This window comes from Letharia columbiana (assembly GCF_014066305.1).
Source record: "Letharia columbiana isolate WasteWater2 chromosome Unknown Sc0000026_s0, whole genome shotgun sequence".
Taxonomy (NCBI): Eukaryota; Fungi; Ascomycota; class Lecanoromycetes; order Lecanorales; family Parmeliaceae; genus Letharia; species Letharia columbiana.
In genome coordinates, this window is record NW_023501068.1 from 394,043 (window position 1) to 420,457 (window position 26,415).

The 26,415-nt window shown below is 50.4% G+C and overlaps 10 protein-coding genes across 10 annotated transcripts; 5 read left to right on the forward strand and 5 right to left on the reverse strand.

Annotated features, from left to right (window-relative positions):
* Positions 1 to 23: 23 nt before the first annotated feature.
* Positions 24 to 3,213, forward strand: HO173_007846 (uncharacterized protein; the record flags this gene model as incomplete). Its single annotated transcript, XM_037309746.1, has 6 exons — positions 24 to 57; positions 119 to 412; positions 522 to 626; positions 749 to 1,431; positions 2,963 to 3,115; positions 3,184 to 3,213. 6 exons carry the CDS (start codon positions 24 to 26, stop codon positions 3,211 to 3,213), a joined length of 1,299 nt encoding a protein of 432 aa, XP_037163423.1.
* Positions 3,214 to 3,881: 668 nt separating this feature from the next.
* HO173_007847 (uncharacterized protein) lies at positions 3,882 to 4,571 on the forward strand (the record flags this gene model as incomplete). The annotated part of the gene is made up of 2 exons (XM_037309747.1): positions 3,882 to 4,157; positions 4,245 to 4,571. The coding sequence occupies 2 exons, from the start codon at positions 3,882 to 3,884 to the stop codon at positions 4,569 to 4,571; spliced, it is 603 nt and encodes a 200-aa protein (XP_037163424.1).
* A 778-nt stretch (positions 4,572 to 5,349) lies between these two features.
* On the reverse strand, positions 5,350 to 6,385 carry HO173_007848 (uncharacterized protein; the record flags this gene model as incomplete). The annotated part of the gene is made up of 3 exons (XM_037309748.1): positions 5,350 to 5,640; positions 5,723 to 5,969; positions 6,078 to 6,385. 3 exons carry the CDS (start codon positions 6,383 to 6,385, stop codon positions 5,350 to 5,352), a joined length of 846 nt encoding a protein of 281 aa, XP_037163425.1.
* Positions 6,386 to 8,891: 2,506 nt separating this feature from the next.
* Positions 8,892 to 9,793, forward strand: HO173_007849 (uncharacterized protein; the record flags this gene model as incomplete). The annotated part of the gene is made up of 2 exons (XM_037309749.1): positions 8,892 to 9,420; positions 9,450 to 9,793. 2 exons carry the CDS (start codon positions 8,892 to 8,894, stop codon positions 9,791 to 9,793), a joined length of 873 nt encoding a protein of 290 aa, XP_037163426.1.
* A 993-nt stretch (positions 9,794 to 10,786) lies between these two features.
* Positions 10,787 to 12,148, reverse strand: HO173_007850 (uncharacterized protein; the record flags this gene model as incomplete). The annotated part of the gene is made up of 3 exons (XM_037309750.1): positions 10,787 to 11,080; positions 11,135 to 11,168; positions 11,220 to 12,148. 3 exons carry the CDS (start codon positions 12,146 to 12,148, stop codon positions 10,787 to 10,789), a joined length of 1,257 nt encoding a protein of 418 aa, XP_037163427.1.
* Positions 12,149 to 14,813: 2,665 nt separating this feature from the next.
* On the reverse strand, positions 14,814 to 16,624 carry HO173_007851 (uncharacterized protein; the record flags this gene model as incomplete). Its single annotated transcript, XM_037309751.1, has 4 exons — positions 14,814 to 14,904; positions 14,967 to 15,490; positions 15,547 to 16,460; positions 16,513 to 16,624. The coding sequence occupies 4 exons, from the start codon at positions 16,622 to 16,624 to the stop codon at positions 14,814 to 14,816; spliced, it is 1,641 nt and encodes a 546-aa protein (XP_037163428.1).
* Positions 16,625 to 18,615: 1,991 nt separating this feature from the next.
* Positions 18,616 to 18,798, reverse strand: HO173_007852 (uncharacterized protein; the record flags this gene model as incomplete). The annotated part of the gene is made up of 1 exon (XM_037309752.1): positions 18,616 to 18,798. One exon carries the CDS (start codon positions 18,796 to 18,798, stop codon positions 18,616 to 18,618), a length of 183 nt encoding a protein of 60 aa, XP_037163429.1.
* A 1,838-nt stretch (positions 18,799 to 20,636) lies between these two features.
* On the forward strand, positions 20,637 to 20,996 carry HO173_007853 (uncharacterized protein; the record flags this gene model as incomplete). The annotated part of the gene is made up of 1 exon (XM_037309753.1): positions 20,637 to 20,996. One exon carries the CDS (start codon positions 20,637 to 20,639, stop codon positions 20,994 to 20,996), a length of 360 nt encoding a protein of 119 aa, XP_037163430.1.
* Positions 20,997 to 21,020: 24 nt separating this feature from the next.
* HO173_007854 (uncharacterized protein) lies at positions 21,021 to 22,156 on the reverse strand (the record flags this gene model as incomplete). Its single annotated transcript, XM_037309754.1, has 2 exons — positions 21,021 to 21,707; positions 22,088 to 22,156. 2 exons carry the CDS (start codon positions 22,154 to 22,156, stop codon positions 21,021 to 21,023), a joined length of 756 nt encoding a protein of 251 aa, XP_037163431.1.
* A 919-nt stretch (positions 22,157 to 23,075) lies between these two features.
* Positions 23,076 to 24,905, forward strand: HO173_007855 (uncharacterized protein; the record flags this gene model as incomplete). Its single annotated transcript, XM_037309755.1, has 5 exons — positions 23,076 to 23,192; positions 23,349 to 23,369; positions 23,420 to 23,477; positions 23,547 to 23,606; positions 23,671 to 24,905. 5 exons carry the CDS (start codon positions 23,076 to 23,078, stop codon positions 24,903 to 24,905), a joined length of 1,491 nt encoding a protein of 496 aa, XP_037163432.1.
* Positions 24,906 to 26,415: the final 1,510 nt, after the last annotated feature.

Consider the following 26,415-nt stretch of genomic DNA (forward strand, 5'->3'; position numbering starts at 1 on the left):
CCTTGAGTAGTTTTGTATTCAGAATGCCGAATTATGGAGATGGAGGAGTAAATAATGGTGATGCTTTTCTACTGTTTTGAGACTTTGGGCCTGTTCACCAGATCTAATGGCAGCGTAGCCACTAAGACTCTCTCTTTGGCAACGGACCTATCCTCGCTCGCGCTATCAATACCCGTAACTGGTAAATCTTCCTCTACTGCTTCCATTACGACTAGCTACCAAAGTTCAGTGACAGGAGCCTCCGGCACAAACACTGGCTCTGGAGCCGCATCAAGGAATGGAGCAGCTCGTACCAATACCACGAATGTCAAATCAGCGTTGTTCGCGGACTCGTCTCCAAGGATCAGACCAGCTCCCTACGAAATGCTCAAAATGCTCCGGTCCCGAACCCCAACCAGACTAGCTCCTCAAGGTCCGTTGTCACTCTGAGCGCTGTCATGGTTTCTGTGAACACCCCGGCTTTATCTCCGTCCTTGCGATCGCCAGGTGTATATGCAGCATCTCCTCTGCCAATAATTCAGCCGACTTCAGCGACAAGGCAGCCTGCGGCAGAAACTATATCAGCAAGTCCCAGCGCGCAAAGCGGCCTCTCATGGTCTCACGTCGCTGGTGGATCAGTCCCCGCCGTAGGCTTAAACACTCCCAGGTCAACATCAACGATTGCCGGGAAGAGCGGAATTCCAGCTGAAGGCCAAGCTTTCCCAATCAGCGTCAACTACTACAGGAAGCAATTCGACTAATAGTACAGCTGGTGGGGACTTACTTCTAGTCGCTCAGTCGGATGCTGCACTGGCAGAAAGTTTGACCGCTGCGTTGTTGGGGCAGCAGCTGTCCACCATCACTACTGTTCCTCCTGGAATGGTCGTGCAGAGTATCACGACGAGTACGAAATGCTCGCATGCTTTCGCGCTGGCAAGTACTACATCATCTGCTAGTACTGTTGTCACTGTTGTTCCCAAAATTTGCCGCGACGATGCCGCGTTTCTGCTGTTCGCTGGGGCCGCAATCCCACTGCTTTGTAAAACAGTGCTTAGCTTGCTTGGATTTCTTCTTCGATGGATTTGTGATCCCAGGACAGGGAAACTAGTTGGAATTGACGACATCACTATTTTACCTCCTGGCCCCGCTGTAGGCGCAGGTTCGGCGGAGGGTTCGTCGCCAAATCCGAAGGACGACCCACAAAGCGAGGATGATGAGCCAACCAACTCTCGAGATTCATCTGATCATGCATCTTCCACAAGCTTTCCTTCTACCAACCGCCGATCTTCGACAATGACAAGTTCCGCATCTAGCGCCGTGACCGGTCCGTACTATCTCTTCGGTGGCGTTGGTGACGAGGATGAGGTCTCTGATCTTCTTGGGGCGCTGAACTCCAAATATAAAGCACTTCAACCTGCTGTCGGCTCAACCCCGATGAGTGCAGCTGATTGGGTAAACATTAATTTGACTATAATCAAGTAGCGAATCTCAGTCCCAATCCAGATATGCTTCTAATTGCTACATACATCAGTCTCACCGAATCCGCTTCTGTAACCGGCAACGAAGTCTCTGCCTCAGCATCTTTCAGCACCTTGTCTAGCTACCCTTCAACTACATTATCTACTCTCTCTGCATCATCTGCTTCCTCCGAATCATCTTTTCCCTCTGGATTTTCCATGGCAAAAATTCGCCGGCTGTCACCATCTCATCAGATCCGAGGCAGTGAACTTTCTCCCCGCGAGCACAACGGTACCGAGAGGGTAGTGCTAACCAAGAGAGATCCTGGAAGGAACATACTCGCGCAATATGGTTCAGACAAAATGCCCTGTCCAAGGGATTTGGCGGTGATCTCTTGGGCTCCTGGAGTTCCAGCTGTTTTGAATTATCCATACCTTTTCCAGCAGTCCCAAGGTGATGGTTCGTCTGGTTAAGGGGATCACACTTTCATCGATAAAATTACCGCCGAGACTAGATTGTCAAATTGCACCGCCTTGTACCACTCTCTATATCAATGGCCTGGTGGGGAATGCGAAAAGAAGAAAATTACCACCAGCTACGTTAGAGGCAAGTGCACCCGATACAAGACGGAGTATGTACCCTAGTTTGACGACGTGGTAGATGTCCACCTACGACAAAAGAACGGGTGGGAGGAGCTGAAGCCAGAAGCGAAGTTTGGAATCATTGATGGCGTTAAGGCGTGGTTGAAAAGGAAGATTGAGAAGCAGGATGCAGAGAACATTGAGCTACGCTCTCAAGATAGTCGATTGCTTCACGTCGAATGTGAAACAATTGAATGGCGAGTCTGGCCCAGATGTTGGAGACTAGGTAGCAAGGGGACAAGCTTACCGCCGCGGTAAAACTTACAACCCTACCCTTGGTGCCAGTGGGCATGGATGTTATGTCCTGATGGAGCACTGTCGCTGCTTTGGGAGCTAGATGTTTCTGGCGTATCCCTCTTTCACACCCTGCGCCCCATTCAATGACCATTGCGTTCAATGAGGTTTAATAGGGCGAGTTTGGTATTTGCCGACGTACCTCTCATCATGTATACTTCTTTCTTTACCATTCATGAGCCATGTCATTATGTGAGCGAGCATGCTGCCGTCGTTTTAAGGAAAGGCTAGTCTGGATCCGCAGCCTATGAGACTGTCCTCACTGGGCTTAGCCGTCTTGGCATTGGGATGGCATGTAGCCAAATATCGCCTCCCAAGCATACAGATCGTCTCACACATTGTCATATTCATTCAGTACCCACCGTCTGCCACAATCAGCGAATACTTTTGTCCTAATGAAAGTCGAAGCTATCACTCTAATCTTCTCCCACTGAAGGTAACATGAGAGACTCGGCTTCAATAACCCAGTCGACGACTATGCATTTATTCTGAAATCAAGTCGAGTTGATCTGCTCTTGACCGTACCTTTTCATAATTCTTTTTCTTTCCTTTTTTCTGCGGCTTTTAGGAAGTTGAAGGCGGTGAAGCAGGAGGTTTTTTCGAGACGCTTCGCTAATGCACGCTACTGCGAAGCGGACCTCCTCGATGCGCTGCCAGCCTGCCAACCCTCCCGGGTCCCTAGGGTTGGCTGGGCAGGCTGGGCAGGACTGGGCGATGGAATCAGTGATGAGCCAATGCATAAGGTTAGGTTTTTTTGGGTATTAACACGAGTAATGGAAGGTCTTGAATCAACTTGCTAATCAAGTCAAAGGTGGCAACTGGCAATGTCGTCCTCTCGTAGCTAATCAGCGAAGAAGATGGATTTTATGATTTTAGTGTGTCTGAGCATGTTTCATACATAAGGTAGTTGGCGTGCGATGGCGTCTTGCTTCATGTGCCGTAAGTTGTAACCATTCCCAGCCTCAACGACTCGGTCGACGCCGATGATATCTATTTCCCTCGAGCGCATAAAAAGTAAAGTGGGGGAAGGAGCGGTTAGTCGAGATGGGAATTTTAGCTTGAAACAGCCTGCTGATATCTTACTAGATCTAGATTAGCCTGAGCTTTAGCGTCCTGAAATTACCTCCTATAGTGCTAGCTTAGGACTTAGCATGGCGCTAATTCTCTGTTCCCAAGTACCTCCCTCGCCTCCCAAAAGCTTCCCTCTCCCCATCAACGAGCGCAGCATCCACATTATCATATCATCAACCTCTACCGTATTCATCTGCTTCAATTCCATCAAATACTTCTTCATCATAATCTTTCTTTCCAACTTCTGTTAACTAATCGTTATCAGTCAATTCTACTTCCACAGCAGCCATCATTGCTCGGCTTTATTGACTTGCATCTGCCTTTGTTTGTTACGCCGCAAGCGTCCGCTGCACTGCCCAGCCCCACAGCACAGACCAACTTGAATCCTCTCATCATCCTTCTTCATCCATAATTCTTACATCTTACACCACCGCAACAATGTCGGCTTACTATTACGGACCTCAGCATCATCAGCCTTCGTCGTCTTCCTCACATTCCTCCTCGTCGCACAATCACCATGGTGGTCGATCACGGAGAGCGCCACGGCTCTCAGCGTCCCAGAACTCGCATCGCCCATTTCGTGGGGTTCGGAGCATGAAGGAGCTCACCGAGAGCCCACCGACCTCGGCTTTCCGTGTCCGATTCGAGGCCGGGAGGTCTTTTGACTTGGATGACGACTTGGAGTTCTGCCCGGGACTTTTGACTGAGGACGACGTAAGTGACACATATCATTAGACTATCTGTTTGTTGTGGACAGCGTTATGTGTGGTGGATGTATGCTTATCTATGTCTCATTTACAGTTACAATCTATCCACTCCTCCTCATCCGATGGCTCTCTCTCCAGCGGCTCGCCTCACTCATCTCCACTCCAACCCCAGATCCAGCCTCAGCAACAAGCCACTCCTAGCTTCTCTCTCTCTTCCGCTGCGTCAAACAACTCCTACAACCCCATTACTGGCTTCCAATCAAACAATAGCCAGCAGATGAAGATCCACCAACCTTCTGCCTTGCGCACACGCAATGCCATCCCGATAGTCAACCCTAGTACGGGCATGCGGGTGCCAAGTCCACCTTCTTCGATATCGCCCGCCATGATGCAGCAGCAGACGTATGTTCGTCACTGGTAGCAGAGCCGCGGGATTCGGAACTCTGCGCTTCGCTTTTGACAACTGTTTGCTGCATCATTGTGTCTCATGGCGGGCGCCACACTCTTTGGTACCCACTGGCTACTACTCTTTGCTGTCGTCATCCCTTACAACTTGATACCCTTCTCGTGGACGACATTTGGATCGGCGGCCTCGACAAATACTCCTATTTTGAGTATGGTGTTTCTCGGACCTAGCTTTAGAGAAGTGATATGTATCGAACGTTTGATTTGAGCGATTTTTCAGAGTTTCAGTCCGGCAACCTTGCTTCAGCATATGCACTACTGGTGGTTTACGATCGATAAATGGTGGGATTGCATGGCATTTGAATAAACAGCGAATCATGGCATCGGATCTGGGAGCTGGGTATATTGGATGTTATACCATGTTTTATAGCTGCGAGATGACTGGGAAGGTTTGATTTGATCACGATGGTGTTTTTGATGTTGATGAGAAAGATATTCATGATTGCACATACTACGTACAACATGTTCCGGTTTTGTTCTACTATTTAGCGAGCTCGTTCGAGCACTGTACTCTATCAGGAATCAATAGACGATCTCCTCTTGTTCACTATCTATTGTTACACAAATCCAAACATCTACTGCCACAGATTCCTGGCCTCGAAGACGACTGGCTACTTCATCGAGCCTTCTTCTCCTATGTTAAGCCCGTGAGATTAAGAGTCGCATACACCATCCGATGTTCTAAATTTGTGCACCATGTACTCCGTACCATGATATGCTTCAAAGGTCAAGTTTCATTCTTCCATAAGAAACTTCAAAAAGGCCTGAGCAACCATCACGCCGTCATGCGGCTTTCCCACCCTCGCCATGGCTTCTCCATATATCTCTTCACTGAAGATCATCTGCTCGCGCCTCTTTTCCAACAGCTCCGCCACGATCTCCTCTGTGAACTCCGGGTGGCCCTGCACTGTAATTACCTTCTTCGGGACATACATGCCCTGGACCTTACATGGCCCCGACGATCCGAGTTCCTCGACACCTGTGGGGTAGTGGTATACGAGATCTTTGTGCATTTGGAATATGCTCTGCGGGTCACTCAGCAAATTAGTCCTGAATGGCACATTGTTTTCTTCACGTCGGAAAAACAACAACACATCCACCACTCACCAGAGCATCTTTCCCACCAAACAACTCCTTCCCCTTCTCCGTCTGAACGACCTGGCATACACTGACTTCCCATGCACCGCCCTCGCTCTTCGCGACCTTGGCTCCCAGCGCCCTCCCCACTATCTGATGCCCGTAGCACACCCCAACAACCTTCACCCGACCTTGCGCGAGCACCTCCTTCACAAACTCAACCAACCGTACAACCCACGCGTCATTGCCGAAGGCATTGAACCCTGCAGCCCGGGCGCTATTAGCCAATCAGCCACATCCCATCCCATCCCATCCCATCCCACCTCCTCCCTCCTCCTCACCCCCACCCCCAAGCCAAACAACGAACAAAGAAAACTCCACCTACGACTCCCGGTGATCAACACGGCGTCCACGTCCCCCATCCTCGGATACCCCTTCCGCCTCACGACCGCCCACTCCCCGCCCATGTCCTCGACTTCCCCCCCCCTCCTCCCCCTCCTCCTCCGCCGCGCCGTCGACGACGTCCCACCCCGTGATCTCCAACCGCTCCCGCGGCACGTGCGAGGCGTCGGCCGCCCGGTGCAGGAGCGAGGTGAAGACGCCGCCGTAGCTGCCGTATTTGGCCCGGGCGCGGCCGATGGGCGTGTCGGCTTCTAGGATGGCGAGGCGGAGGGGGGTCCGGGTGGGGGGCATGGTGGGGGTGGGTTGGGTGAGGGGGGAGGGTATGGAAATGGGAAGGGAGGCGCGGTGGGTTTCGTCTGTCTAAGTGGTTATCTGTTTTGGGCGTATCTTATCGCGCACGGTAAATCCCTTGCTTGGCGTTTCTGGACCTCACGGGCCTTGCGCTCACTTCGGTGCTTGCGATTTAGGGACTTGGATTCGGGTGTAGGGGTGCGAAGATTTCTCCGAGTGGTTTGTACGCTTACAGCTTCGGGTTGGAATCTTCTGCTCGTTGGGCTTATCTGGGATGGGATCTGATTGATTGATTGATTGATTGGTTGAGCTTGGTGTCCCGGACCTGCCAAGCTCGCTAAGCTCTTTGGAGTTAGCACTCTTGATCACTGCAGACGGCACGTCTGAGCCGAAAATACGCGCAGGTTCAACGTCGCAAAGACACAATAACGCAATGATATGTTACAGTTGCGAACAGTGAAACAGACTTGAAGACAGGCATCGTGAGTCGAGAAGAAGCGTTTCTAGATTTACGCAAAGAGATCTGACTGCAAAAAATCTTCTACCTCTATCGTTGTGTCGAGGCTTAATCTTTAGAATATACCAATCATCTTCTTGCGTTTATCAGGATTGAAAAATATATATATACAATTTTTCTAAGATTAGGAGCTATAACTTGTGAACCATGCACTTAACAAGATCGATTGCATATCGATCGAGGCTCTTAACCTGACATACAGGACTCCTGCTGCATGACCCCGTCAGTGCTGAGCACGGCCGGAACGTCGACGAGCAGTCGCACCAAAAGCGGAAGAAGCTGCAGCTCCGTAGGACTCAACACGAAGCCCAAGGGCGATTCCCGGATCCACAACACGCCTGTCGAGTGTGTGCGAATGACATGTCAGTGCTACCGACATCCCCATATCTGACGGCGACTTCATGTGTCGACCATCCGCGTGCTACATACGGCCCACCTCCGACGCGCCTAGAAGGATAGAAATCTCCTCAGTGGGACTCAGATGCTGTATGGGAACCTCGCGTGCCGGTCCTTTATGTGTTATGGACCATGGCCAGCTCGAGAGCCTCTGGCTCAGCGCTGCTCTGGGATAGACACGCCCGACCAGCGTTGTCCTACGGGGTTGCACCCGAGGCGAGTTAGGACCTTGCTAGACGCATTGCACTCGCATTGCCCTTGGGGCCTGCATTTAGGAGTACCGGTTGTCGGTCTGCACGGACCTTTGGTCGAAGATGTAGGGATGAGCCATCTTCGAATGGAAGTGGCGGGCTAACGATTCTCGTGCTCGTGCTCTGCAAGAAGTTGAGATGAGGCTCAGCCTTGATGCTGGAGTTTCGTCTGTCTCTGGGGAGCGGTCTCAAGAGGTATTCTCTGGCACGAGTATGCCCTTTACAGATAAGGTGCGTCATTGAGACTTCTCCTAGAGCTCACAACAGTCCCAGAGATTCCCTCAAAGCAGCAATTTAGTCTACAGAAAGTATCGCCAAGCGTTTTAATCCGGTTTCTTAATCCCAGGCGACCGCTCCTGGGAGGACTATCCTAGGGCTCACATCTAGCTCAGGTTGTTTGCTTCTGGAAGGTAGGTTCTCAGAGCATTTGTTCTAGCCTAGGACAATGCGACTCCAGGGGTAGTTTACCCAGGACAGAAACCCTCCTTGGGAGACTAGTCTTGGGAGGAATGTAGCTCCTAGGACAGGCAGAAAACATTCATCTACATTGCAACCTAGCCAAGAAAATCGAAAAACCACGGGGGTTTGAAAAGAGTAAACTTCTTTTGCTACAGAAGAGTCGTGGTCCTGCCGATGGTAAAGAGGGGAAGTATGGGTCTACTTTGTGATCAATGCAGAACCTAGGAAGAATGTCTCCTACGCCCGTAATGCATCTCCTGGCCCAAATGCCTTCAAAACAAGCTTCGTTGTCATATCATGCATATGCACAATCGGCTGAATGCACGGTTCACAGATTTGGCAAAAGAGATGAGTCAGTGTGAGCAATCGTAGGCCTAGTCAATATTTTCTCCCTACTCTAATGTGGGAAGCAGGACACAATTGTGAGAAACCTTCAATCAGGTGGGTGACGAGTCCGCCTTACCCTTTTTGGAAATAAAAACATGCAAAGACAACACTGTCGCGCTCTAATCCTGACAACACCAAACCTCGGGCATACTTTTACCAAGCTATCGATCAAGATGTCGGGTTCATACCCAGCATGGGAGATGGATAGCATGGCTGGGTACCCATCATATCCTCCAGTGCCTCTTTCTGAACAATGTTGCCCGACAGAGCACTCCCTTCCTTTGGAGTCTTACGAACCACATCCTCCGGCCCATAACGCGCACTACCCACCATATTCACCAGTGCCCCCTTTTGACCATTTTCACCCGACAGAGTACTCACTCCTTTGAAGTCTTACAAACCATACCCTCCAATCAATGACGCGCAGTCATTCACATCGAGCAACAATGCATTTCTTTCAACCAACAACACTTGTCCACAGCCGTGTTATCCACCAATGCAAGGATACAATTATGCCCGCTCAGATCCATTCCAGCAACCGCAGCAAAGTCATAAACCAGTGTACCTTTCGCCATCATATGACCTCACATCGAACGGATCAGCCCATTATCCACACAACACAAGCACCATCACCACTCCAACGTGGTCAGAGGCAGCAAACCCGCCAGCTCCAGCGCCAGTCGACGGACCGGAAGACCACGCGTCATCCTATCACCTCACACCAGCTACACCAACAACTTCCCCGTACCAAACCGAGCAATCACACCAACTCATCAACGTCAGCACATCCACCGATCCCACCGTCCGCAAAGTCAATCAACCCCCCCTCCTCCAGCAGCGTCAGCGAACCCGCCATCCGACCGCTCCAGGCAATACAGAGCCCGACTCGGTGCGGTCAACGGCGTCCGAACGGCCTCGAAACAACCCGTCGGGAAAGCCACCACCGCCCAGCTCCCGGACAACCCTTGCCCCATCTGTGGCCTCGGTCACAAACGGCCGTACCATCTCGAATCCCATTTCATCGGGTGTGCGGAAAGCCACGGCAATCCCGAAGGCTACTTCTGGAACGAGCTGCTCGTGTACAAGAGACGGGTCCGCAGTGCGAGGGAGCGGGATCAGGCCCGGAAGGGCGCGGGGCACGGCGGTGGGAAGCGCGCGGGGGTCGAGGAGGGGGACGAGACGCCGAGTGGGAGGGGAGGGGGAGGTGGCGGGAAGCGCACGGGGGTCGAGGAGGGGGACGAGACGCCGAGGGGGGAGGGAGGTGGTGGTGGTGGAAAGCGCGCTCGGGTTGCGGGAGGCGGGTTGAGATTCGGCGAGGCGCTGTCCGTCGCGCTGGGCTACGAGGATTTACTGTCGCTGGCGGAGCGGGTGCACCGTTCATGTTTTTTCGACGCGTAGAGCCATCCGATCACATCCGTACCTCAGCTCAACGATCATATGACCTTCCCAAGTCTCCCAAAAGCCTTCACAGCGTCAAAGACCACCGCGGCCCGAAGACGGAGAATGCAAGGTTCGGGTGAAGCGCATCCAGGCACCCACCAGTTCGATCGCGCCGTGGCCTTTACCTCTACAACCAACTCCCCATCACATTCCATCCGGTCTTCCAGACAACCCTTGCTCCCACCTTCCCAGTCCCGCAATCTCACGCGTCGAAACAACGTAACACCCTCGTCGCCACCGCGTCGACCCGGATTTTGCACATCAATCAAATCAAACGCATTTCTTTTCTTCTTCTTCTTCTTCTTCTCCGCCGTAGATTTCCACCCCACGAGGTACATCCACCCGCGGAGCCCTACCTCGGCCCCACCGAAGCGGAATCCGCGATCCGAATTTTCAGTAGACCGGTCGGAATAGTTTAGGTATTGTTCTTCGTTGGCCGAAACCCCGCGAAACGGACCCCGTCCGCTCTTGTCACGTCGGTGATTTTTTATTACTTTTTTTTTGGCATACGAAATGAATGCTCTGCTCGGATACTGACTGTTACGCCGACAACACCCCTTTCCTGATCGGGAGTCGAAGGCAGGTCCGAGTGCTGTTGGAAGGAGCTCCCGTGGCGATAAGTGCCCGCTGGGTATTGAATTTTTTCTTCTCTGAAGAGCGGCAGGATTCAGGACGGCTGTATTACTTTGGCGAACGAGGCTGGCGAGCCATCATGATGTGCCAGGGGTGGTAGTATTGCCAGATATTATCACCCGGACGGTAGATTTGCGGCTCGGATATTTGTTTTTCGGTCGAAATATGGGCATGATGTATGTACCAAGAACGGAATATGTCATTCAAAAAGTGGCATTCGTGACATGCCGACGGCTACTTAGTAAGAGCGATGAACCATCGAGGCGCAGAGCCCGAGAGAAATGCCTTGGGAACGCTGTGCCAGATTTCAAGAACCCCTCATTCCATGAATGGGACGATTCTAGTACGCCTGACGTTCCAATGCTCCCTTCCGAAATACCGCTCCGTCTTGAAGCTCCAATTGAGGTTCGCGACGACCATATTCCGACAGCCTTGGATGTATACCTGGACCTGCTTATCGACATCTTCACCCCACATGGGCAGCTCGGCCAAGGCGATATACCAATCGCGGTAGCGGTCCTTCATAAGCTGATCCACACAATCGTAGGCCTCTGTTTGGGTCTTGCCCTGCCGGATGTAGATGCTAATCAGGTTGTGCTCAAAGCCGAGTCGCTATGCGGGGTCAGCTGTGTGTATGCTGCATGGTTCCAGATAGGGTGACCCAACCTTTTCCTTGTGATATGACAGGACATCGTTCTGTCTGTAGGATCGTCAGCATAGCGAGATGGTCCTTCGACAGGGGAAGACTCACAGTACGGTCAACTCGGTAGAAAGTCGCTGGATGGTCTGAATGGATTTGCAGGCGATGACTTCGTCACTGATCGCGATGCCATAGCAATACTCGACCATTGCATACAAGGGGTATGCCGCTATCGTCTGGCACCTTGTCGCCAAATACCCATTCAAGTCAAAGTTGTTGGGGTCGATGCAAGCTTCAGTCTGCTGAACGAGTCCATTGCAGTAATCCGTCATCGAGCCCCTGAATCTCCGTTGCGTCTCTTTCGACGAGTCCCGCGCCAGACGAAGCCAGACGCTCCGAAACACCTCCACAAGTATGTTCTCGCTCACCACTACGCCTTCCATGCTGGTCGCCTCCATCGTGGCCAGTAGGTTATCCACCAGCTTCTTCGCTTCTTCCGGTCTATCTCTCAATTCGCCCTCGTCAAAGGGGTCGTCGAAGTCGAATGCCCAATTGAGCCAATCGCACACGTTCCGGAACTCGTCGGGCCCAGCATCTGGTACGAGGATAGCTCCAAGATAGGGAAAGTCTCCCATGATATGCACTTTGCTCTCCCTTTCGTTGAAGCCGAAGACTGCTCGGATGAAGGTGTCTGAGTCTATTTTGATTTGATCATAATGTTTGTTCATCGCTGGGGGTATGGAACAGAAAGAAACAAACATATCGGGTAAATAGACCATTTGTTGTCGCACCGTTCCATTTTCCCCATATGCCTTGTCTGCTGGAGAGGGAACATCTTCTTCGTGAGAGCTGGCATTGGCCTGGTGTGGCTCTTCTCTCGGGACGGAAGCTTTGTACTTGACGACAACCTCATGGATTAACTTTTGAGGAGTTGATCCTCCCAGACGTGACGCTTCGGAATTGCGTAGCATTATTTCACAGGCGGGAGCTTGGTCCTTGGAATGTGATTCGTGTGCTATCATCGTCTCTGTAGAACCCATGCTGAAGAAAGCTTTGTTGGTTGCAAGGTTTCAGATTGTCAAAAAGTTATCGATGGGATCATGGGACACCACATTCCAGAAAACCTAACCCTAAAAGTTTGCGATAAGCAGCTGTTGAAGCGCCAACATTAGTGTGATGCACACGAGATAGATACTCGTGAGATTTTGGGCGGCGCCATATCTTGGAGATTGATTCCGCCCAGGCCGGGATAATCGCACTCTAACCAACAGTGTTCATGCGCATATGGGACGTGCAGGACCTCGACTTGGCGCTGGTGCATGGACCGAATTTATGGTGTGCACGTAGCGAGGTGGAAGGTAGCATAGCCAAGAGCCATGCCGCCCGTCGAGATGGGCCATGATTAGTCTGAAGAAAGCCTCCGAAAGGCTCTATCGATTGAGGTGTCAGTGAGCTCGTAAGCCTCCTATCTGCATTTGAATCTTACGTCTGTTGAAGTCAACTTTGCCTTCAGGAACCTCTCTCGTAGTGGCATTTGGATTTTTCTCTCCCCTTTGTGCAGAAAGTCTAGCCAGCTGAAAGATCAACTTCGGCGGTGACACGTGGTATGTTATGTTGCATGTATTAGGTGTTCTTTTGGCACCTAGCGTCCATAGCTCACAGCGCAGCGTTTCTAGAATCAAGTTCGTACATATACATGAAGCAGGGACGATCATGCGGGGGTTGCAAAGGCCTCCCCAGTCATAACTCATAAGCTTTATGGCTAGGCCTATGATATTTAGCTATGCAGCTTGAAATAGAGTTCTGGGTACGTCATACATGTATGTACATGTAGGCTGTAGTGAGATCATTGATCATCTTTACACAGCACGATAGCGAATCACTTCAACGGCTGATCATTCATTGGCCATTGGTCACGTTCTGGAAAAAGCTCCGTGACGGGGATGCCCGGATGCTACAACATAGTGCATCATTTATTCATCATAATTCATCGAAACTTCTGGAGATAGTCCCTCTTTCACAGGAGATAGGTTTCGCAAGGATGTTGAAGATGAGTTTAAAGGATTGATAAGGATCAACAAGGTCCACGCTGGTTTCCTAGTTGTGCGGTAAGTCTTCCCGATCCCTTACCTTAATCGATGCCGGATGCCCGCTGTGATAGCGCCCGCAACGGTGTCTGGTAGTGTGCTGCTTACAAGTACTAGTACTCCACAGAGGCAAACCAGGTTACTCGTAGGTATTTTTCTTTAACCATGACTGGATCGCCAGCAGGGATTAAATTTGACCGCTTTCCAGCTGCTGAACTCCGCCGTTTCGCGATGAACGTCCGACTTGGAAATTTGAGATTATTGCCCTTTGCCTAAAGGGATGCGTCAAGGGTAAATTACAAATTTACCCTGACTTAATTCCTTTTTACCCTCCTCAAAGCTTCGGTTTACGGCGGCATGAACGTCCCTAAAGACTTGGGAAATTTGAGATTAGCCCTTTTGAGGGAACCAAACCGTTTCGCACCCGAAGTAGGTATGGTAAATTCGTCAACCCCGCATAACGATTCATACCTTTTTTTTTATATTTAGTTATCAACCTTTCTTTTCCTCCATCATCCATCCCTTCACATCAACGAATCTCCTCTTAGCAGATGTACTTTCAAAGTTCGACCAATCTCACACACGGCACCTCAGCTCTTCACGATCGTGTCATTTTCCCTGAAGTGAAGGTGGAGTGGATTTGGCGAGGTGGGAAAAGCGGTCAAATTAAGCCAGTCATGCTATCTTCTACCTCAGTTCCGCGCCGGCGCCGCTTCGAAACACGCGCCGCCCAGCCTCAACCCGAGGCCATAAAATAGATCGCTCCCAACTGTCGGCGCTTAGAGGCACCCATCCGGTCCCGTTTATCGCAGTGCGGATACGCCTCTGTACCTTACTTGCTTACCCTTCTTGCAGTGTGGTCCGAAGACCATGCTTGTCGGACGTTGGCCAGACTTCCACGGCACGAGGCGGCGCGATGGAGGACGGTGACGACCTGACTTGGTGAAAGATTCCAGGCTTCTTCCTTTCCTTATTCTTCCTTGTTTACCCCCTACCTCTCTCTCCGGGGTTGGACTTCCTTTCTCCTTCGTCACTTATTCCTTTCTCTTTCTGCCTCCGCCGCGCTCTTTAGTGTCCGGATTTAACGACGGGCGGTGCGGCAGAGCGGGATACGTACTAGTACCCTGAAATCCGGGTGATTGCCGCATGGTTGGATGCGACGACGAATGCGTGGGATGTGATACTGACTGGGAGTGTGTTTAGTGGAGCAGAAGCAGGGGTAGGAGCGGCACGAATCGGGACTTGGGAAGGCACATTGAAATCGTGCTTATTTGAATGCTACACTCGGTCAGGGTATCCCGCTGTTCGGTCGAGGTGCTGATGAAATATATACAAGGCACACCAGTAATCACACCATCACCTTCCCAAATGCATGGTTCCAACACTTGGGCCACCGTCTGGGCGTGATCATTTACCTCCCACTCATTCACTCATGATTACCGTTATACTCGTACACACATAAACTGGCCTGGTATCATTCCATGCATTACCCATGACCCATTACCTCCTCGGGAATAATTTCAACGCCGCTCGCGGTGATGAAAAGTGTTGCACATGGAAGATGGTGACGCATAGACCTGTCCTTTTGGGACAGCACACGAGAGAAGCTGTTAGATGTTTAGGTCGGATCATCGTCGTACCAGTCGTTGAGGGAGCCTAGCAGCTGCTTCCAGACGTTGCCATCCCAGTAGGTGTGATCCACAATATCCCTGATTTTCGCGAACGGTCCATCAGTCAATGGATGACAAAAGCAGGTATGGAGTCAGCTTACATGCCAATGGCCTTGAGACCGAGACCGTGGTCTAGTTTATCAAGCTTATCTATGCTCGCTTGATCATCGCCAAACCGGATGAACTGGATGGCAACATGTTCCTTAGGGCATCTTTTGGCAATCATACTTTGGACCAGGTCTCTGATGAGACCCTCAACGTCAGTGGGCTGCCACTTAGCGTCTGTCAGGATGTAGAAGCTCAGGGGCCTTTGCGGTTGCGGAGGAGGTTGACGTCCGTACACCGTTCTCGGGGGGTAAATCAATGTGCCAAATTTATTTATATGCTCTTGCAGAATGTTTTGTAGCCTTCCTCGCATGTCTGATACCCCCACGAAGGGCTCTTGGTGTATCGAGGACGAGAGTTTCGAGGATTTCCGCGAATTGACCTTTTTCCGGCTCTGGGTGAAAAAGATGTCGAGGCCGTCTTTGTCTGACTTCTTTACCATGTATGCCAACAATGAGATGACGCGTTCTATTTCTCTACTGTACTGCTTCATCGTGGCCGAGGTATCAATCAAAAAAATCTAGAGCCACCCCTTAGCGAGCTTCATGTGTTTGATCTTGGAAGGACATGACTCACATGATCTCTCTTATCCAGAGAAGTCAGGTTTTCCTCTCCACGCAACACGGTATATTCACCACTTTTCTTCTTCCTCTTCCATTCATGGCCTTCATTGATGGATAGAGTAGGTCGTACCGGCTCCTCTTGAGGCTGCTGTACATGCTGCTGCGGAGAATTTTGATGAGTGTTAGCAACGGTTGAAGACGGGGTTGCTGGGAGAGGAATGACATGTGAGCCTTGTGCGCCAGCTGGTGAGCTTCCTTTGGCACCAGTGCTGCGTGGTCTACTGCTTTGGCTTGCTGACTTATGGTGATGCCTGTGAGAAGATGATTGCGATCTCGAAGACGAAGACGACCACGCGGAATCGTCGTCAGGCGGAAGAGGTTCCCGCAGTGGCAACTCTCTTTCCCCTCGTACGCGATAATGGTCATGTGGGACTTGAGGAGGACTCCTAGCCCCGACCCTGGCTTCGTTAGAATCGACAAGCTCGCCATTAATGTTTCCCACGAGCCCAACCACAGAGACATCGAATTTCTTTTCGGCATCTTTAATAAGTCGCTTTGACTTGTCGAAAAGATACTTAGCGTGGGGCCGGGTCTCATGCTGCAACATCTCAACAACAAGGCGGTCCACTACTGACCGAGTAATATGATCCTTGGTCTGTTTTGCCCTTAATATATCTTGATGTATGTTGTCAACCGCGTCGAGGAGATTGCCATCAAAGTGAAAGACGTGTTCACCCTCATCACCTCCTTTAGCCTTGATCTCCAAGCTTCGCTGACGTCTGTATTCAACAACTCTTTTCCAGCCGTGATGAGCCCAAACCGATGCTTCGCTGAACACACAGCCAATCGACCATACGTCCACGGCCTGTGTAACTTGTAAAGGGGAAGCTTCCATGTCTATGTGGGATCTGAAAGTCTCCGGTGCACCTAAGCGCTCATCAGTCAGATTTGAGAAGGCGGGTTTAAAGGTCCGGCCTACCATATGCGCGAGTACCAAAGGCGTCCAAGTCTGTCTGAGGGATCATTTGGCTGGGAGACGTTGGGTTTGAAATGAGCGAGTCCAAGGTCTGCGATCTTGAAATGACAGTCATATGGTGAATCTCCGTTTCCACTAAATACTAAAATGTTGGCTGGTTTTAACGTCTTGATGCCAGCTGTTGGCAAAAACATTAGAGGTGACAGATATCGGATTGGGCACAACACATACCCGTTTATGATCTGAGATACCGAGCTGTCGTTCCCAATGTTACCATGAATGGTCATTATGCCATGTGTGACACCAAAAAGCCTATCCCAGAATATTGCGGTATCTTCGATTGTTGACGGCGACTTCGTGTTTCTCATGAAATCCTCTAGCGTTCCTTGGTCTGCATACTCCAAAATGATGTTGTATGAATCGCCGTGAATGAAGCCACCGTATTAGTGTTCTCATCCTCACGCATCACACATACACACAGGGCATATAGATCTGAGGTATCAAGTGGTTGGGCCGTCCCCAACGCCGGGATAACAGCTGAATAGAGGCCTGAACAGACGTATTCGTACCTCATCTGCAAATCTGAAAAATTAATTTCCGCACGATTTCCGCCGGGTCCGCACGATCAGCACGATTTAGCCTATTCAGCAGACTTTGCCTACAAGTATGTCCAAACCCTTTCCGCCAGTTCTGCCAGTTTAGCAACTTCAAAAATTTTCAGCAACTTCAAAATTTTTGCGCAATGCACTCTAATACACTCTAAGTACTATTCTACATACATATGGCATCAATATGCATCATTATCAACATACGCATCATTATGCGCTATACCAGAGTATCACCCACGCGACTAATTTCATTGAATCGTCCAATTCCGTAGCCAAATTTGAGTTGGCGTTGATACTCGTCGCCGTAGAACCTTGCCGTCGCAACGTCGATCATTAGAACTTTTTTTTTCGTGCGTATTGCTGCTAAACTGGCAGAACTGGCGGAAAAGGTTGGGACAGTTGCTGAACCGGCGGAATTTAGGCGGATTCTAATCAGATTTGCTGATCCGGCGGATTTTGTGATTTCCGCGACACACGCGCGATCAGCAATTTCAAATTTTGCAGGAACTTTTCAGATTTGCAGATGCTCAGCGCCGAGAAAACTCCCATGCCTATGGCATAGACCTGGGGTGAAATAGTAGCTAGCTATATATGTAGGTGTGGGTAGATAGAATAAAAAGTATACAATGGCTCTGAAAGAGACGAAATCGAATGAAGAGCCATTAGGGGCTATCAAAGTTACTTCTACTTATGAAATAAGTCACTTATTTACCCCTCCAGCCCTATATCAGCCCTATGATAAGTAGAAAAAAATCTCCTGAGTTGCTCCTCTGGAGGAACAATACTAAAATGTTGGCTGCTATTAACACGCTCTCTGATGCTACAGGCTGTCATAGCCAGAAAGCAAGAAACGCTGCCCTGACAGACGTCTGCATCAGCTATCTACTTACCAAGGAGGTAACCATGGCTTTAAGTAGCAGCGATTCCAGCCCGTTTAACTTGAAGGGATCCTGTGATGCAGACAGAAGTCATGATGCTGCGCTAGGTATTATTGTCGTTGCAATGGCTTTAGGGGGTGTTTTATATGGCCATGAAGGCGTTCTCCGGCCGTTTTATCCGCCAAAGGCCCTATATCGAATGTAGTTAACACAGTATCATTACTACGAGACTATTTAAGAAGAAGAAGAAATAATTATTATTCATAAGTCGAAATAGATGAGGTGCTGTCAAAGAGCTAGTAGCTTATTGTATTTCTACTTATCATAAGTAGAAGTAACTTTGATAGCCCCTATTGCTAGGTGCAAAACAGGTGGATATATAGCTCGTAGTGAACAGGTGTCTCCTACAAATGACGGGGTATGAATCGCCGTATTGAAACCCACTAACCCCAGTCCCACTCTGGCTAGTAGGCAATTATGTTGAGGAGATGGCTTTCCCGCCCATCTCAGTTTCATGTATGCGTCACGCTCAGCTTTGTAGTTTTCTTCAGCATCCGCAGCTCGATAAGTTTTCAGAACAAACGTGTTTCTTGTGCTGGCGGCGGCGCTTCTGCTTCCATTCAGCTGACTGCGAGTCTATTGGGTAGAGGAGCCGAGCATACCGGTATGACATGACCACGCGGTCGTAGCGAATTGTAGTTTTCGTCAACCACAATTTTGTAGATGATGGCGCTTCCCCCTTCTCCGATCTTCTCTTTGCGTGTTATAGGCAGGATGTCCTCCTCTTTGAAGCGATCATTCATGTTGTATTCGAGTTGTGACTCTGTTCTTCTTGCCTGGAACTTTTATATCTGTAGGTCAGAATTTTCTATCGGTAAGCCTCGTGGTGTACAGCACGACAACGACTCATCCCTTTTGTCTTCGTCATTATTCAGTGTAAGCCAAGACACATTTGAAGCTGATTTGCCAATTTGCCCGTGCTTAGACACTCATGAGCACCGAAATCTTCCAATCAGACTATACCGGGCGCGGGATGCCGAATCCCTACGCCAATCTCAATCCTGTACAGATATACCTCGCCCTGAGCTTGCCGCTTACCGTCGTCACGCCTTCTCTTCTGGGCTGGCTTCCACTTCTGGGAGATGCGTCATGAGAAGCAGAAGAAGAAGCACCATAAAGCTGCTGGTTGGCAAGTCTGACCTTCCAATGCTGTATCCTTCGATTGTCTGCGCCTATGCATAATCCTGGCAGATATCATCATCTCACCGCTACAGTCTGCGATATCACCCAAGATTGTGTGGGTTACAGTTTCATAGAACGAATAAGGGACCCGTTATGTATGAAGTCACTGTGGGATCTTCTGCGTATCAGACTTTTGTGCCTTGGCAGCCGCAAGGTGGATGGTTGTCATTTCTTGAATGCGTCTCTCTCACGTGGACTGGAATGACGATTTTTTGAACGATCCGAACAACATTGAGATGACTGATAGACGTCTAAATCTATAAGCTGCGAGAAGACAAACACCAGTAGAAGGTCTATTCAGTCTTCAATTCCTCCTATCAAAGTGAAATCAAACCTTGGCTACGTCGATGGAACACGAATACTCTACGAGTACAGATAGACTAGTCAAGCACCCCCAGATGAAAGCCACGGCCACCACCATAGTGTCCTTCATCTCGACGCAAGACGTGGCCGCCTGCCGCTCGTGATCACGCTGTCCACTATCAGCAAATGCCCGAGTTCCCCTCGAAGAAGGAAAGTCGAAACGGGTTAAAACACAGCCTTGGCATTCCTGACGCAGAAATTGCTCGATCTACGGTTCATCCGAACCGTGCCGTGCCAGTAGGCGGCGTGCCAGCATCTGGGGGGTAATGCAACGTACCCAACATGGGAAACGATTGACCCCGCATGTTCAGCTTGCCCGAGATGCATAACTAGCGTGGAACTGTGGTTGGGTTGTAAGTTCTAGCCTAGCGTATCCCGCCATGCAACGACCCAGTCTGCAACAAGATCGTTGGAGACATTGTGAGTCCACGGTTCTTGAAAATTCGCACGGTGATGGATATGTAGTAAGGGGCGTCAAGGTTTGTAAGTTTCTACTCTCCAGGCTTGTCCTTGGGGAGAAACTACGGCAAGCGGAGTCGATGTTTGATCGGTTAGATTCTCAGCCTTGTCCGCAATGCTGCACGCTGTGCCATTTCCGGTGGGCTCGAAGATTACGGGCCGCAGCCAAGCCATGTTTCGGGTTGTCAGTGATCAGTATGCATCTTACCTTGCTAAGGGCTATGTATGGAACCATCTTGCCCAGCCGTGTGATCTCGGTCTATGTTATTTTTACCGCGGTATACCGAGATCTATATTGAGCTCTGCCAGATGATTCACTACCTCCGAAAAAGAATCTTTCCTAAGTCCCGAGTTGGCAATGGTCAACGCGCTACCGCATCAGCCTCGCCTGCTGAATGCCGCTTATGCGGCTCAGGTTAGGTTCCAGAGTCCTCTCACGATGTATAAGACCCATGCCGACCTGCTGAGGGATAGAGGGGTAGGGAGTACATCGCTCGTTAAGACGCTCTTCAGACATTTCATTCAAATTCATTCCATCTGTGATTTATACTTCCCCTAAACCCCATAAGCTACCACCATGAAATTCACCAAATCCAAAAAAGAGACCAAGAAGTCCCCCGAAGAGGAATACGCCGAACAAATCTCCACCCTCACAGAAAGCGAACTGCGCGACCTCCACAAAGACCTCAAAATCGACCATTATGTCAACAGCACCGCTGCCGTCATCAACACCGCATCTGGCGTCGGCCTTCTCAGCATGCGCTCAACCACTCGCAGGTACCGAACCGAACGCATGCAGATCGAAGCCATGGAGGCTCGCATGAAAGAAATGGGATGGACGGCCCACCCGAATCGATACAGGGATGCGGTGCCGATTGCGCTTGGGAGTCGCCGCCGGGACCACGGCCGGGATGTCGTTTGGGCTCATCAATGTTGAGAAGAACGCGAAACGTACTACGGACTATGTGAAGAAGAAGGACCTGTTCAAGACGAAGGAGCTGGTCGAGACGAAAGAAATTGATGTTGACACTGAGACTGAGGAGGCTGACGTTGCCGAAGAGGTAGAAGTTGCAGAGTCTTCTCTGGAACGCACACAGACTCCTGAAAAGACCACCGAACCCGTCATCGTCTCGCACAGTATCGCCAGAAAACCCGTCCCCGCCCCAGCACCAACCAACACCATCGCAGCACCTTCGCAGCCCGAGGATCTCAACACCGCCGTCGAGATCACCCACGACACCCCCGTGGTCTCCATAGAACCAACCGCCACCGAACCACCCGCCCCTTCCGTCGATGCGTGCCCGGCCGCGGAGCCGAAGCCGACGAAGAAGGAAGCGCTCTTCTCCCAGGTCTCGGTCGTGAACAAGAAAATGCGCAGCTTCGGGTTCAAGAGGGACGGAGAGGAGAAGGGAGACGACGGTTTCTGTCGCGGAGATTGCGTGCGATGCGCGGAGTCCTGCGATGGATGCGGAGGCAGGTGCGGTCGTTGGTCACGGCGTTGTCGAAAAGCTGGATGGGCCGCCGCTGTACACCGCGGAGGCGATGGAGTGTGTTGGTTGAGGGGTCCTGGGTTGGAGATGATGCCGGGGTTGTTTTCGGGTTGGCGTCGTTCTGCATCTGGGTTGCCAATTTTTTCTTTGCTTGAGACCTGGAACAGGTGAGGTGAATGGTTATGTTGTTGGAATGGGGCTTGATACCGTGCTGTTCAATTTTATAGGTAATCCTTCCCCTGAGGAAAAGAAGCACCAGTTTTAAAAAAAAAAAAAAAAAAATAAAAAAATTTTTTTTAAGGGAAAAAATAAAAAAAAAAAAAAAAACTTTGTTTTTTTTTAAAAAAAAAAAAAAAAAAAAAAATAAAAAAAAAAAAAACCCCCCGCCGCCCCCAAAAAAAAAAAAAAAAAAAACGGCTGGAGGATGCCGAAAGAAAGTCTTACTGGGAGGAGGTAGCCAATGAATCGGACTATAGGACCGTCACGCTTTCCCCAGAGAATGCAACCTCGCTGTTTTGCTTTGATTAGGCAGCCGTACAATATTAATGGCAGATACTGCAGGATCCACTAACTGGCTGTGTGCTGGCGTCTCGGCTTCTGCTCGCATTGCTCCTGATCATCGGGCTCCACAGATATAGGCTCAGATGATGCGGTTCGATCGGTCGTCTCAAGCTCTATCAATTGATGGTTTAGACCATGAAGAGACAGATTGGATTCCATCCGGATCATATGAAGAGAATCCCAGCATGGCGCAAGAGGTTTGCCGAGGGTACGACTGAGAAGAAGCAGGGGAGGAAAGCATGACGATTAGTTACAATTCATATCCTTGTGCAAGCCGGCGAAGTTATCTAGCCAGATGTCCCGAATTGCTGGAAAGCGGGCAGGAGTAGTCCTCTTGATGTCTGGTCTCTTCGATAACGACATCGCACAACGACATAATTGGAAGGTTCATTTCAACGAAATGTCCCACAGTGTTGAATTCACAATTGGGATGTAAACTGTAGCAGAGCTTCTAGTCAGGTCCGAGTAGCAGAATCCATCATCGAACTCAAAGCACGAAGCGCAGTTCAGCTCGTAAGGATCACGATTTGCAGCCATGCATGTTGCATGGACCGCTGCAACGATGATAAGGCAGGTAGGTGGTCTTTGTCAAACAAGTCCTTCTCGGCAGCCTACAGGCTGATGCTAGATAACATACTCTACTCAGTCTTATCTGATCTTTGAAAACATCGTCTGATGGCCTGATCCTTCCCTATATGCATGACCTTTGCTACATGCTCTTAGTTTACAAGGTAGGTTATAGCTTTATAAGTAACTAAAGTAGGGTGCCTGCAGGCGGCTAAACACGGCGAGACAGGCTCCGCGACTCCGCGCGTAGCCTGGACAGCTTCTTATCAGCACTGCGTCATTATTGCATGCCAAGTAGAGGGGAAAGGCCAGCGAAGAAAACGATCTACGGTACGGTATACCTGGTGAGGCTGCTGAATGCGAGTTGGGCATGTATCACTTTCTCTTTTGAGCGGACCATGTCTGCCCGCTATGTTGTTTTGTCCATGCTCGATTTCACATCTCATCCCTTCGGCGGAATTGGCAAACTTGAACCTCCCCAAGAGAAGAATTCGAATGGCACGCCGACTGAGCCTGTCATCCTCTTCCAGACCGCCTCCCCTCCTCAAAATCCGCTCGGCGCCTCGCTTCATTATCTTTATTGCGTGTTATGGCATCTTCACAGTTAGTGGATAGCTTTCAATACGACCTTTCATCCTGAAGAATCTCTGCTAATACGAACAATTGTTTAGCACTTGTTTTTCTATGGCATGGTAAGCCCGCTTGAACCCACACCGTTATCCTTTACGCTAACATACCACAGCTTGTCCCTGTCACGCCGACCGCCTTAATACAAAGAGCTGGTGTGCCCCCGAAAGACTGTACGTTGAGTTTTGCCACGCTGCGGCTTCTGTCCTCAGGTCATTCTACTGATGGATACGACGCCCTAGTACAGAAATGGAACTCAATTCTCCAGGCCATCTATGGCGGCGCCACACTGGCAATATCCCGTGAGTCTACTGTTCTTGTGCCGTTGAGAGTTTTTGGTCTCTGACGTGTTCTCAACCCTTCCAGCGGCCGCTGGCTTGTTCATGGATCGCATGGGGTCCCGTCGCACTCCTTTCCTGCTCTGTCTTGTCTGTCTCACAGGCGCCACGGCGCTTCTTGCCGTCGGGACAAACATCGGCCTCTGGGTTGCAGGACGCCTTCTCCAAGGTGTATCCGCGGGAGTGTTATGGGTCGTGTGCCTGGCTCTTCTCACTGATACCGTTGGCCCGGCAGGCATCGGCCAAGCGGTCGGGGTCATTGGCATCCCAATGAGTATAGGACCAATTGTAGGGCCCCTACTTGGCGGCGTCATCTACGCCCACGGTGGATACTACGCCGTCTTCGGACTGATGTTCGCCATGCTGGGCGTGGACGCCGTGCTGCGGCTCGTCATGATTGAGAAGAGAGTTGCCCAGAAGTGGTTGGAGGCCGAGGCTGTCCAATCTGACATACCCGATGTTCGTCCCGAGTCCGATTCACCAGTGAGTCTGACTCCGTGTCCCGAATCTTCCGATACTTCCTATACGATGACAGGAAACGACGATGAGAGGACCAATGGGGCGCCTCCTTCAAGTCAAATTCTGCACTACCAGCTTCCCCCAATACTAAGGCTTCTACTGTCCTTCCGAATGCTTGTGGGTCTCGCTGGTGGACTGCTGCAGTCCTGCTTAAACGTCGCGTTAGACAGCACTCTACCCCTGGTTGTCAACGCGCTCTTCGGATGGCAGCAGACCGGACAGGGTCTAATCTTCATCACAATCTTGCTTCCATCCCTCCTACAGCCCGTCTTCGGCGCGATAACCGATAGATATCAGCAAGGGAGACGACTGCTCGCAGCCGGTGGTTGTCTTCTGGCCACCCCGGCCTACGTGCTCTTACGTCTTGTCACGGAGGACACGCTGAGCCAAAAGACCCTGCTTTGCGTTCTCCTGGTGATCATCGGCCTGGCGATGGCCATTGCCATGCCGGCGATTATTGCAGAGATTGGTGCCACTGTTGCAGACGCGGAGAAGAATGACCCGCAAGCCGTCAAGGGATCCGTCATTGCCACGGGATGGAGCCTTGTCAATGCTGCCTACGCGGCCGGTTGCTTGATTGGCCCCTTGTTCGCAGGCCTCATCCGCAACGCGGCTGGTTGGCAAACAACGACGTGGTGCCTAGGACTTTTGAGTGCAGTTACGGGAGTGTTTCTGCTGCTGTGTCTAGGGGGTTGGGTAGGGAAGCTTCGACCAAAAGCATTCGTACACAGGGTACCTAGATGAAAGTATAAGCCCATTCACCTGTTCGCTGGAACCTATCCGCCTAATTGCGCTGTCAAAATCGAACTAATTCACCACCTGGAAACCCCCCCAAAAAATGTACCCCATTATTTGTTTTATACGCTTTTCAACATATATTAATTGAACTTTTGGGAAAGTGGGAAGAGAAATGAGAAGGCCCATAGGGAGGGTTTGCTTGCATTCATGATCGAAATCCTAAAGACAGAAGAAGGGAGAAGGCATTATATGAAGTGAGCGGGCAGCGGAGCAGCTCTCAAGAATAACAGATCCTATATATCCCCAACTTACCCAGCATATCTTCACTTACCTTGGGGAAATGCGAGTCGTCCGCCGTTTGCTTTTCAAGATTGGAATCAGTACGACTAGCAATGACACTGCGCTTCCGCGATATTGGCTGGATACCAGAAAAGAAGAGATCCCATATACTGCTGGGAAAGGATGTTCGACCAGCTTTTCGGAGAGGAGAGGGTTTATCACAAGGTACTCGAGACATTTCTCAAGGACACCACTGAATAAAGAAATAGTTATAACCCTGACAACACGCCGACGCAAATGTCAGGCGGAGGTGGGGACGTCAATCAGGAACGATTTCTCGACGCGGAGAGCAGATTTCGAACTTTCCAAATCTCGTACGGCTTTGCGGCATGTTACTGTGGTAGTAGCAGACTTAGTCAACTTCCCACCACCGGACAGATAACGACGTATATGGCCTATAGGAAGTTGCCTACAACTCTCTAAACCTCGTCCGCTATGGCCAAGAAGCGCCACCAGCGCCGGCTATCTTTGGAGACCGGTCGGGCATTCAAGATTCCTCCGAGGACGTCAAAAAACAGGCGCCGCAATCAACTGTCAACGCGCCTCCATCTACTTCGATTCCGCAATTGATGGAACCCCTGCCTGTCAAGTGGAACATAATTCCTCCCATTCGATTACCATCGACACGTGCGTCGTCTGTCTTTCGCTGTGAGGAGAAAGCACCTGATTGTGGAAAACCAGTGAATATACGGTACAGATACTCATCACTGGAGCCACAGACCGTCACCTTGAAGTAAGGGAACCTTTGGCGGAGTACTGAAAAAGTTGAAGGAGAAAAAAGGCTTTACAACTCTTAATGTAATTGAATGTCTACTCTTTGTTGGGTAGAGTGCTGCGTGCAGAAGCGCAATCTGATCTGAGCGCCAGTTGGCACTGTCTAAACTTCGATATGTATGTAACATCGTCGAGCATAAAAAACTGATTTCAAAACCAAGAACCTCTGCCCTGTTGATCTGGCGAGGGATTGCTGAATCTCTCCATTGTACGAGTAAGGCCAAGCACACGTTGCCAAGTTCATCGCACCCCAATCGGATTTCTTGCTGACCGCACTGACTGCCCTTAAAATGATAGCTTCCAATCCTATTCCCCCAATAGCGGACAACGCACAACGAGCTTGAGGTCGCCTCTCTGGCCGTTTGCTACGTGAACAGCTAGACGAATTCGTCTCAATAGCGCC